The following is a 12,627-nucleotide window of genomic DNA, read 5'->3' as shown; positions in this document are numbered from 1 at the left end:
TGTTGGTATTACAGACTCAATCAGGGACATGTTGAAAATGTCAGTGAAGACACCTGCCAGTTGGTCAGCACATGCTGATTGCACATTTAACATGTTGATAGAAATTTGGTAGAACTGATTTAAGTTTCCCTGCATTAAAGTTTCCGGCCACTAGGAGCGCCGCCTCTGGGTGAGTGGTTTCTTGTTTGCTTATTTCCTTATACAGCTGACTGAGTGCGGTCTTAGTGCCAGCATCTCTGTCTGTGGTGGTAAATAAACAGCGGTGAAAGTATAGCTGAGAACTCTCTAGGCAAGTAGTGTGGCCTGCAATTTATCACAATATACTCTACTTCAGGCGAGCAAAATCTAGAGACTTCCTTAGATTTCGTGCACCAGCTGTTGTTTACAAATATGTACAGACCGCCCCCCCTCGTCCGTCTTACCGGAGTGTGCTGTTCTATCTTGCCGGTGCAGCGTGTCCCCCGCTAGTTGTTATGGATAAAAGACTGCTTGATGACAGTGCACATAAAAATAACTTTTGCCCATAAATTCCCGCTAGCTGAATTAAAAAATGGAAGTTAAATGGGTTTCCATCGCATTTTCAACTCTACTGATGGTTTTGTCACAATTTTTTTTATTGTATAGCGAATGTGGCCAATCCAGTATTGGCATGTGCTCTCTAGCCGACAGCTCACATATACAGTGCGGGTATAGCCTACATGATGAGATTATTATGGACAAAAGAGCGATATTATTTTTAAGACCCTCAATATTTTTTGGCAGCGTGAAGCTCATCACCTTGCACTTTCACCACCCTGTGAAGTTCATCATCGTTTATTTCATCTGTAGCCTAATAAACTGCATGATTTCCCGATGAGTCGTAGTGGGAGGACCACACGTGTCATTGCGTGTATCGAAGTTTACTTCGATATGAAGGTCATTATATCAATATTTGCGCATAAAATAGTTTCCTCCGCCATTTCTCGCATAATTTAATTTTACAGACACAAAAAGATTCCACCTTGTCTAGTGTGTTTTTTTGTTTTGTCGACATTTGGAAAGTTTACCGACAAATGTTCTGTTTCCATCAGGCATCATTACATTTAATTTTATCCGATGTACTTGACTTGCATAAAAAAAGTTGTATGGAAACCTGGTTACTGTCTAGTTTTTTCCATAGTCTAATTAGGAAGACTATGATGGATACGTGAATCAGGTGTGTTAGTGCTGGGTTCGAAACAAAGCCTGCACATTTAAAGCTCTCCAGGACCAGGGTTGGTGACACAGGAGGTTGGTGGCACCTTAATTGGGGAGGACGGCTCGTGGTAGTAGCTGGAGCAGAATGGGTGGCATGGTATCAAACATATCAAACATAAGGTTTCCGTGTGTTTGATGCCATTCCATTGATGTTGTGTTGCTAGTTTCTATATATTGGTGTTACACGAGGGAGTCCAGTTATGCCTGTTTGTCCCTCTCACTCCCCTGTGACCCTGTCATTTCTCTCAGAGGCTCTGAGTTCGTTGCTGTCTGACTTTGAGGTGCTGCCCGTGTCTGGCCTCCAGCATCACTCGGTCAGGAAGAGGGACGCCCACACCCAGTCCCACCTGGAGCGCCTGATCAGCTTCAGCGCCCTCAAGAGGTAGGTGGAACAAGGTCTCCCATATGGGACTTCCACATTGAAAGCTCTGGATAAGAGCTCCTGCTAAATGACAAAAATGTAAGGGACAAAACAGCAAAGATTCCATGCTACACAATGGGGCGCTCTCACCTACTCACGTAACATTCAGGAGCAAGCAAACAAGTTGGGATGTTAGGAAATATTGTATGACATTTGGGGTGAGAGTCCTCCCTGCTGGGTCATATGTGTTTTTAGTTTTTACTAAGTGCATTTATCTTCATTTCATTTTCAGTGCTTTTGTGCAATTGAAACAGACCGACCATTGACAAAGTAAAAATGTGTTTGTATTTTCAATAAACCAAAAGATATGCATTCCCCATGTTTCTTAACATCCCACTCTGACATTTCTCTTCCGCAGACATTTCAAGCTTTACTTGACAACTAACACAGACTTGTTCACTGAGGACTTCAAAGCTGTGTTTGTAGATAAGCAAGGGAAGGAGGACAGCTATGATGTTCAGCTTCAGAACTACTTTACCGGACATCTTGTAGGTGAGTCATTAGGGTATTTGGTTGGTTTTATATGGGATACCCATATGGGTGTGTGTGAGCAGAATCCCTTAAAAGCTGTCTTTTGTGTGTGTAGGAGAGGAGCACTCCCGTGTGCAGGCACACATAGACGGGGACGAGTTCTCGGCCCACATCTTGACAGATGAGACAGAGTACAATGTAGAGGTAAATGCCCTCCCAAAATAGGAGCACTGCTTTAAAGTAGGCCAGAAAAAGTGTCTCAAAACAGTTGGTAAAGTGATGCCAAAACTGTGTGTGAGAGTAAAAACAATCAGCTATTTAAACCAGCTTTTGTCCTAGTGATGGTAGAAGACTTTATCTAACCAATCCTACTTCTTCCACCCACTTCTTCCTCTCTCCTCCCTCTCATTCCTCTTCCTCCTCCTCCTCTCCATCCCTATCCTCTCTTCCTTCCATTTACCCCATTCCCCTCCCACCTCCTCCCTCTCCTCAGCCCCTGTGGAGGTTCACCGAGGCGTCCCCCGATGGTCGTCTATTGGTGTACCGGTCAGAGGACATCAGGAACCTCAGCCGCCTGGCCTCGTCCAAGGTGTGTGGATACGTCCACGCTGGGGCCCAGGACTTACTGCCAGAGGCCGCTAGAGGTGGAGAGGCACAGGAGGGTGAGAGAGAGAGAGAGCGTGTGTGCACGCATATGTGTGTGTTTGACAGTATACACCCCATTTGTTTATGTTCCATGCGTGTAGACTGGGTGCTTGTTTAAGTGTGTACACTTACACAAGCAGTCAGAAACATATGAGGCTAACTTATACAACGTTATAGTGTGAGGAGGTAGGGAGGAGGATGAATCCTGGAGGAGGAGAGTAGAACAAGGAGGTGGTAGGTAGGTGGGCAGCCATTTTATCTTGTCCCAACACAGCCTCACAATGAATAAAAGCCTTTCATGTGTTCCATACATGGACTGGCAACAGGGTATTATTTAAAGCTCTGATTCCTTTGTGCTGCCTGTAAAATGGGAAGCTCATTAGAATGACAATGACCCGGGGGAAATCTTAAGGACCTCAAGACAATGTCCTCTATTCAAAACACTGTGTGGAAAATGAATGGAGGTGAATGATCTCCACAGAAGAGGCATTCAAATTAATGAGAGCTCTTGTACGCAATGCGGGTGGGCAGGATTACAGTGCGAGTCGCTGGTCTCCCAGTGCTGTGGCTAAAGGGAGAAAAAGACCGAGTGAGTACACCCACACGCTGGGGTTCGCTACAGTAGAATCTTATGGGCGGCAGGTAGCCTAGTGGTTAGAGCGTTGGGCCAGTAGCTGAAAGATTGCTTGTTCAAATCCGCAAGCTGATGGTTGACCCTGGCCGTGACCCCCACTCTCCGAGTGTGTCTCAAGGGAAGTTGTGATATGCAAAAAAACACACAACCACCAAATTATTAATATTGTAGAGAGGAGAGCACATGACTTGGTGTGTGTGTGTGTGTGTGTGTGTGGGGGGGGCTGACTGTGGTACAAAATGAATGTAGTCATAAGGGAAAGAGAAATAACATTGTTAGTCTGAATTGATGCATACTATGTGGCTTCTAAGCTGGGCCAAATCTATTATTTTACAGAATAATCAGTGAACTAAAGGTAAATTGAAATGGAGGTTTATTAAAATTCTATTTCAAAATTAAGTGCTTTGCTATTTTTTAGATTATGTAGGCTTTTCCAACGATGTTGTTTCCACTTTGAGCTTAATATAAATCCACAAGTGTTCTATAATTACAATATTAGTTTGTGTTTCTTACATCTGCAAACATCTAGTTTGTATTTTCTTAGCAAGTTAAGCTAAATCGTGTTAGTCAGTAATGCTAATCGGCTAGCTAACTAGCCAATTAAAAGTACTGAGTCAGAGCAAACGTAGCTAGCTAATACAGCCTGATACCAGTACTGGTGGAGGCTTAAATCAGCATGTTGTTTGTGCAACAGTATCTTCTAAATCAATGAGGAATAGGCGAAGCATGAATATGTTGGCTATATGAATAAAGATTTAATGTAGCCAAAGATTATAGGGAAACACTGAACATCACTTTGGTTCCTACCCTGTCACAATAACTCGTCCATGGCATTTTCATTCGTTGTCATGTCAAACAACACTGTATTCAAAGTGCCCACTATTATTTATTTTCTAACTATATAATTATAATAAACATTCTATTTCCATGATTCCAAAAGTTCACCCAATTGTTTTGATCTAAATCGCAATTGCAACATTTGGTTAAAGATGAGGCCTAGTATTTTTCTCCATATCGTGGCAGTGTGGACATTATCTCAAATGAGTGCAGGAAATGCAGAAATTGATGGAAATTCAGAAAATTATTTTAGGTTGAAGTAGAATTGAACAGTATAAAACAATCAGAATGGAGAAACACCCATTGTAATAAATACCGTCAAAGTTTTAACAAATGCCATGATATCATATTTTGGCCATATCGCCCAGCCCTAGATTAATGTCATGATGAATCATACAAGCCACAGCCAGTCTCCAACATAGAATAAGTGATGTTGATTAATTTTACTTCACACAGTTGGAAATCTAGCGGCACTGGAAAGTATTCTATATTAAAGGCTTTGTCAGCTAGACCTATATCCTTCATTTTCTCTTTAGTCATAGGAAAATGGTAATGGTATAATGATTCTAATTAGTTTATACGTAATCAAATGTGAGAACAAGGGCATCTAATAGTTGGAAACTGAAGTAGTGGCCTCATTCATTCTCCCATCTGTGACATCCTACAGTAGTTTTATTTTTTTCTTTCTCTCTGTCTCGTCTCTCCATAGATTCCCTCCACAGAGCAAAGAGAGCGGCCCACAACCACAAGAAGAACACCTGTCCTCTAGCCCTGGTGGCCGACTACCGCTTCTTCAAACACATGGGCCGTGGAGAGGAGAGCATCACACTCAACTACCTGGTGAGAGGACCCTTAACCTATTGGCACTTAGGGTTGAAAAATTCCTGTAACTTTCCCTAAGTTCCCTGGTTTTCCAGAAATCCTGGTTGGAAGATTCCTGGAATTACGAGGGAATAAACTGGGATTTCTGGGGAAATTACCAGAATTTTGCAACCCTATTGGACCTAATATTGTTAGGTACAGTGCATTCAGAAAGTATTCACGCCTAGGGCTGTTAGTGACCTATAGGCGAGGCCTAATATATTTATTTCGCAACTTTCCATTGCTTTTCTTTACAACATGAGTATAGCCTACCTGGCTGGCATGAAAAATGAACCACGGGAAAAGCGTCCTCCATTCACTTGCCGCAGAAATCTGAGGCATTATCAAGTGCTTGAGAAATTATGAATGAGAGACTGCTGAAGTGTGTGCCGCCTGCGACAATAACAAAGCAGAGATGATGCGTTTCATGCAACTTTTTTTCAAATCATCATTAGTCACATCATGCAGCCTTAGCATGTATTACAAATCAAAACATATAGCCCAACATTTATCACAACTAAAGTTGCGTAAATAACTCTAAATGAAGCATATAGGAGTACCTGTTTCTTTGTTTACCGATCAACACAGATAGCCGCATATGCGCACTCCCTCAAATCATTTGGAGAAAAATCCTTTCTATTTTATTCAGCTTTGTTCAATTGTATTCTTCATACTATAAAATAATATTAAATAATGGCATGGAATTCTAAGCAAATTTTGTCTGCTAAAATCAAACTAGTGTAGCCCACAGCCATATGGCATAGCCAGATCAGGGCCTAACATAAGGACAACTCGGAGTATGCTATTCTGTTCTTCTGAAATACACATTTTCTTCATATCATGTTTCTTTCAGCCTGTCTAAAATAAATAATGGATTTATTGTGATGGTGAAGGCTATATTGCATGGATTTATTAGACTTTTTAAAATGTCGATGTTCCAAAGGTCTGCATCAGCGGCTTGTCTTTGTTAATTAACAGGTAAATTACCATGAGATCGGCAGTTATTTGCTTGACAATCACTGCCTGACAAAATGTTATGACCGCCACAACCCTATTCAGACCCCTTAACCTTTTACACATTGTTGTTACAGCCTGAATTTTAAATGGATTAAACTGAGATTTTGTGTCAAAGGGGAATCATGATTTTATTATTTTTATTTCAAATGAAAGCTGAAATGTCTTGAGTCAATAAGTATTCAACCCCTTTGTTATGGCAAGCCAAACAAGTCACGTAATAAGTTGCATGGACTTGCAAAAATGTCTAAAAACATGTTTTCACTTTGACTATGGGGTATTGTGTATAGCTGGGCAAGAAAAAAAAATCCATTTTAATCCATTTTGAATTCAGATTGTAACACAACAAAATGTGGAATAAGTCAAGGGGTATGAATACATTCTGAATGCACTGTAGATCTGTGCAGATCAGATAGGCAGAAGTATTGTGGTCAGAATTGTAGCTAGCCTATCAAAGGGTGGAGCTATCTGCTCTCATAATGCCAATACCTACTCCATCCTTTTTAGGCCTTCATGAAGGGCCTGGAAGTAGGGCCTTGGGGCCCATTGGAAATGCGTAGTGTCTCAAAGAGCCACTGTCCAAGAACGGGCATGATCTGGCAAATGGCCCTTATTGTCATTGTGAACAGTATCATTCTACAGTACTAATACAGTCTGTTGGGTTTCTTCTAGATTGAGTTGATTGACAGAGTGGACGACATGTACAGGAACACAACCTGGGATGACGAGTTCACAGGATACGGTGTTCAGATCCAACAGGTGAGGACAACTGTTACACGTGTGTGTGTGTGTGTGTGTGTGTGTGTGTGGTAGGCGGCAAGACCATGTTTGGCACTTCTCCATCACTACAGACAACATAATCTCAGTGTGTAATGTGTCGGTGCTGGGTGGAGAAGTGAGGTCGTATGACTGTAGTACTCTAATTGAATTTGGAAAAGCATTTCTGGAGCAGACAGTGAAAGCGCTTTGTGTGGGAAAAAAGCGGGTGGGGAAGTCCAATTGGTTCCTCTCGCTCGGGGGATGAATGGCGACACTGTGCGTCTACTACAAATCCGCCGCTCTCTCACTGGAAAGATATGCTGCGGCGGTCCATGCTCCATTTCTTCTCCTGACCTTCAATCGGATATCTTGTACAGAGCATTATGGGTACTGTAGTACATGCTGCAACCTTAGATGGGGTTTAAGAAGTTGTAATGTGCTGGTTGTAGATCATTATCAACAAGGAGCCGACCAATGCGCCACTTGGCCAGGCAGGGCCGGGCTGGACCCACTACAACATGAAGGGAAGCCCCATCCAAGGCAAGGAGGTGTGGGATGTCAAGAAACTGCTGGAGGTGAGACATTACTACTGATCTGAGAGGGGAATCTACAGTGTGCTAGTATGTAGGAAGGTCATTCCCCTAGCCTGGTCCCAGATCAGCAACTAACTGGCAAGAAGGCACAAACTGATCTGGGACCAGGCTAGAATAAACGTATCAATTGTAGGATATTCTTTACAAAATATGATTGGGTCACTGTATGGTCTACAACTCTCAAATCAACTTTGGACTTCGAAGCCAGTTCCACTGCATTTATTCATTGATCCCCTCTAATCAGGGACTGATTTAGACTTGGGACACCAGGTGGGTGCAATTAGTTATCAGCAGGCTCCGGACCTCGTATTGGTAAGAGTTGAATACCCCAGGTCTATACGTTGTAAAACTTTACAAGCATTTTTTTGTTGAAAGAGGACTAAACATGACTGGCAACAAAAAATGTCCTCGTTTTGCTAGCTAACTAGTATTGTTTTTTTTTAAACTTTCCAATCCCTTTCTTTGTCTCCAGCAATTCAGCTCGGATATAGCGGACAATGCTAGCACTGTGTGCCTGGCCCACCTGTTCACCTACCAGGACTTTGACGAGGGAACACTGGGCCTGGCCTACGTGGCCCCCTCTAAAGCCCAGGCTCTGGGGGGCCTCTGCCCCAAACGTAAGGCTCAGCCTCTCAGACATCCTCTCATTTTAGATCAAATTAGTATGATTATTATGATGAGTGTTTTGATAATGGAGTGATAAATTCATAAGAGCTTGCTCCTATATTTCTAGTCTGATTTCTCTTCCTTTTTGTTTTCTGCAGCTTACTATCCATCTCATTCCGTCAAGAAACCCAGCTACCTCAACACTGGTTTAACCAGCACCAAGAATTATGGTAAAACCATTCTAACCAAGGTAGGTTCCTCATTGAGTTGAACTTAGTCATACTACTGTATTTCTATGGTATCTGAACCCGCTGTCGAACGCACTAGAACAAGGGCTGGAAAAACTCCCTGTATTGCGTAATTCATGAGCTCTTTCTGGGTCATAGGTCAGATGATTTAGCACTGCCTTGTGGCCTTTCAATATGATGCTGTTGTCTGATGACGTGATGGATCGAATAGTCTGTGGGGCACTTGGTGTTGGGTCATGGGTTGAACAGGCAGCATTATAAATGTGACTAATGAATAATGACCTTACAAGACTCTATTTAGGTCAATGCACCTCTGATATCCTACTGAGAAATCTTGCTTTTATTGCCCAAAGATAATAGATCATATAATAATGTCTGTATTATTAAATTGCTGCAAGTCAATGTATAGTTTCCAAACATTCAAATTATCTCCCCCCCCACCACCACCACCAGGAAGCAGATTTGGTGACAACCCATGAATTGGGTCATAACTTTGGGGCGGAGCACGACCCTGACAACATCCCCTACTGTGCCCCAAGCGATGACCATGGGGGCAAGTTTGTCATGTACCCTATCGCTGTGAGCGGGGACCACTACAACAACAAGGTACAGCTCTTGCGTACTTCAAATGAGGTGATCTTCTGCCAAATGACTCGCGCTCACATCATCAGTTACCTACTACCTTTCTCCCCCTCCTTCTCCCCACAGCGGTTCTCCGACTGCAGCAAGATCTCCATAGGGAAGACGCTGCGCTTCAAGGCCCCTATCTGTTTCAAGGAGAGGAACAGCAAGGTGTGTGGGAATTCCCGCGTGGAGGAGGGGGAGGAGTGCGACCCGGGCATGCTGCACCGCAACAACGACCCGTGCTGCTCCGCCGACTGCAAGTTCAGGCCCGAGTCCCAGTGCAGGTAGAAACGCGCCACACACGCCCCAAAATGGCTGCCTCGGAGTGCAGTAATTAATGTGGTAGGATGACATTTACAAGGGCTTTGCGGAATTCCCGCCTTTCTTTACTTACTGGCTGACATTACTGTCCCCTTGGGGGAACAGGTACATGTAAGAAGGTGATTACATATATTACATACTGTTATTTGCATATTATACAGTAAACCGGTCAAATCAACTGACAATTTCTTAGTCAACTGGCGTTGATCCTCACTGTGCCAATGCACATTGCATTTGTTTGATTCAAGCAGTATCCAGTAGCCTGCCTCTCTAGTATCTCGAGCAGCCTGAGCAAGCAAAGTGCATATACACTGCTAAGCTGCTTACTAACATTCACAACATGTGAACTGAGGCTGTGTACTATTTTTCTGTGTCCCGGTACATCCAGTGACAGGAATAGTCCGTGCTGTAAGAAATGCAAGTTTGAGCAGGCAGGGAAGACGTGCCAGGAGCCCATCAACGCCACCTGTAAGGGCATGTCCCTCTGCACAGGTAAGGCCCCCCCCCTACTGGACATACACAGGACTGCCACGGCTAGACGGACAGATGGGATTTATTTTTGGTGATTTGTCATTGATGCTTTGTAATGCATGGCTCCCTTGTAAAAGTTGCTTTGTTTTTGATGGGACTCTCCCCTGCTTAAATAAAGGTTAAATAAAAATAAACTCCAACTTTTCTGACATTTTCCTCTTCAACATAACAATTTATTTTTTATTTGACCTTTTATTTAACTAGGCAAGTCAGTTAACAAATTCTTATTTACAATGACGGTCTAGGAACAGTGGGTTAACTGCCTTGTTCAGGGGCAGAACGACAGATTTTTACCTTGTCAGCTTGGGGATTTGATCTAGCAACCTTTCGGTTAATGGCCCAACACTCTAACCACTAGTCTACCTGCTGCTCAGTGATTCATGATCTGCTATGTAAGATATATTGGAACAAAATCCTCTAGCTGGATAGGTCCCCAGGTCTTGCTGTTGAGACATCTGTTGGTATTTTTGACTGACTCACTGTGTGTTGTACTATCCATCCCCTAGGTGACAGCAGTGAGTGCCCAGCCCCAGACAACGCCCCTGACAATACCATCTGTGTGGACAGTGGGAGGTGCAGAGACGGGGAGTGCATGACCTTCTGTGAGGCCGTGCAGAGCCTGCAGCCCTGTGCTTGTAATGGTACGACCATCTAGCAGACACACTGCTACAATCTAGACTGACACCGCTGACCAGTTCCATGGTGTACCCATCGAAATACAACTGTAGAGAGACTGATGTCTACGTTCTCTACGGTGTACCAGCATAGAAATAGATTCTATTTCTATGGTACCCAATATCTTGCATTAGAAATGATTTGTTCTTTATTTGATGCCTCGCAAGTTGACATTTTGAAACCCAAAGCCTTTAATTTGATTCCTGACAATATACTGTAAATCATTAATATTCTGAGAAAGGGACAGGTAGCAGTAAAGCACATGTGGTCCAGGCTGTCTTTAACCCCAACCTGACCTCTCTCGACTCTTCCAGAGACATACGACTCCTGTAAGGTGTGCTGTCGGGACAAAAATGGTGCCTGCACTCCCTTCGTCAAAAGCGACGGGAACGTCCTGTACCTGCGCAAAGGGAAACCCTGTACTGTGGGCTTCTGTGATGAGGCCGTGAGTGACTGACCTCTTCCTTTTTAGCATTGTCCTTTTTACCTCTACTCACACTTAATGGACACAGGCTGTATTCATAGTTTCAACACATTTCACTTCAATAATACATTCAAATCTAAATAATAAAACATTATGACACAAAGAAAACATTTAATTAAAACTTTCTGACAATGATGATACAGTATATTGATTTGTCTGTGTTTGTTTCAGGGTAGATGCATGAAGCAAGTCCAGGATGTGATCGAGAGGTTGTGGGATTTCATCGACAAGCTGGACATCAACACATTCGGTGAGTGGCGATGCAGTGAGGGGGGGTAGCTTCGAGGTCTATACTAGATGTTGTGATTGACTTGAAAGGCTGCTCGGAGTTGAAGTATTTTTCTCTCTCTCTCATAGGGAAGTTCCTAGCAGACAATATAGTGGGCTCAGTGGTGGTGTTCTCTCTAGTCTTCTGGATCCCTCTCAGCATCCTGGTGCACTGTGTGGTGAGGCCTGAACCCAAAACACTCCCACACCAATACCAGACTTACCTCAACCCTTCCTTCGGGGGCAAAGATTCCTCGGATCAATTGTTTAGTGAGGACGAAAGTAGCAGACGCGCTTATCATGTTAAATATATAAATCGGTGGGGCCTCCCGAGTGGCGCAGCGGTCTTAGGCACTGCGTCGCATTACTTGAGGCGTCACTACAGACCCGGGTTCGATCCCAGGCTGTATCACAGCCGGCCGTGACCAGGAGACCCATTAAGCGGCGCACTATTGGCCCAGTGTCGTCCGGGTTAGGGGAGGGTTTAGCCGGCTGCAAATTGACGTCGGTCGCCAGCTGGACGGCGTTTCCTCCGACACGTTGGTGGGGTTGGCTCCCGGGTTTAGCGAGCAGTGTGTCGAGAAGCAGTGCGGCTTGGCAGGGCCGTGTTTCGGAGGACGCTAAGCTCTCGACCTTCACCTCTCCTGAGTCCATAGGGGAGTTGCAGTGATGGGACAAGACTGTAACTACCAATTGGAAATCACGAAATTGGGGTAAAAGTACAACACAAATGTCTGATTATTTATTTATATATCAGATCCTTGCTTGTCTATACATCTTGTTGTCCAGTAGAGATCTGTATAAGATATTTTGCTTTCAAAGCCCACCTCGTGCATTGTTGATAAAGACACAATAATATTAACTGTTTATACACTAATGGGATGCTTACTGTTTTCGTTTCTGTAGGATAAAAATCTGGACAAGGAGTATGAGGAGAACACCAAGACCATGTACTTCCCCAGCGTAAGTCCTTGAAGCTTCCTATGCCCTCTCATGTTTACTTTCTGACCACGTGTGCTAGGTTTGAACTTTGAAGTCGCGCTCGCTATAACACGTTATCCCTTTTAGAAATCTCATACTACTAGAGAGCATGCAGTCTTATTTGCTCACCTGCAGTTATTTTTCCAAAATCGACCCTAGGCCGGATCCCCTAGATCTAACAGGACTGCATAAGTATGTGAAGATTCCACCAAGCCTATCAGAGGGCAAGTTGGTGTGAGAACCATGTTATTAACCATCCAATCTTTTCAGATCTACAAGAAGTGCATAGGGGCGAGGGTTTAGGAATGGATTTGGAACTGGACCGTAGTTAGCCCGTACGCAGCATGAATGGTTTCTATGCAGTAGCACGTCTGATGGCCTCGCAGGGCTGACTTGAAAAGGAGAGGTTTAATCTCAAC

The 12,627-nt window shown here is 43.7% G+C and overlaps 1 protein-coding gene across 2 annotated transcripts in view; it reads left to right on the top strand.

Moving 5' to 3' along the window:
• LOC106610723 (disintegrin and metalloproteinase domain-containing protein 17) overlaps positions 1 to 12,627 on the top strand; it is a 22,465-nt gene that overhangs the window by 6,796 nt on the left and 3,042 nt on the right. For both annotated transcript variants that reach the window (XM_014210241.2, XM_045723382.1), the window contains exons 2-18: positions 1,486 to 1,618; positions 2,016 to 2,149; positions 2,244 to 2,332; positions 2,622 to 2,790; positions 4,954 to 5,084; positions 6,792 to 6,878; positions 7,328 to 7,453; positions 7,944 to 8,088; positions 8,236 to 8,327; positions 8,779 to 8,931; positions 9,034 to 9,233; positions 9,659 to 9,762; positions 10,308 to 10,442; positions 10,791 to 10,921; positions 11,132 to 11,210; positions 11,318 to 11,406; positions 12,134 to 12,190. In XM_014210241.2, the coding sequence (XP_014065716.1) occupies positions 1,486 to 1,618; positions 2,016 to 2,149; positions 2,244 to 2,332; positions 2,622 to 2,790; positions 4,954 to 5,084; positions 6,792 to 6,878; positions 7,328 to 7,453; positions 7,944 to 8,088; positions 8,236 to 8,327; positions 8,779 to 8,931; positions 9,034 to 9,233; positions 9,659 to 9,762; positions 10,308 to 10,442; positions 10,791 to 10,921; positions 11,132 to 11,210; positions 11,318 to 11,406; positions 12,134 to 12,190 (2,054 nt within the window). The remainder of the gene's footprint in view (positions 1 to 1,485; positions 1,619 to 2,015; positions 2,150 to 2,243; positions 2,333 to 2,621; positions 2,791 to 4,953; positions 5,085 to 6,791; positions 6,879 to 7,327; positions 7,454 to 7,943; positions 8,089 to 8,235; positions 8,328 to 8,778; positions 8,932 to 9,033; positions 9,234 to 9,658; positions 9,763 to 10,307; positions 10,443 to 10,790; positions 10,922 to 11,131; positions 11,211 to 11,317; positions 11,407 to 12,133; positions 12,191 to 12,627) is intronic.

This window comes from Salmo salar, chromosome ssa09 (genome assembly GCF_905237065.1).
Source record: "Salmo salar chromosome ssa09, Ssal_v3.1, whole genome shotgun sequence".
NCBI lineage: Eukaryota > Metazoa > Chordata > Actinopteri > Salmoniformes > Salmonidae > Salmo > Salmo salar.
Note: the sequence above shows the minus strand (reverse complement) of the source record. Positions and strands in the feature narration are given on the sequence as shown.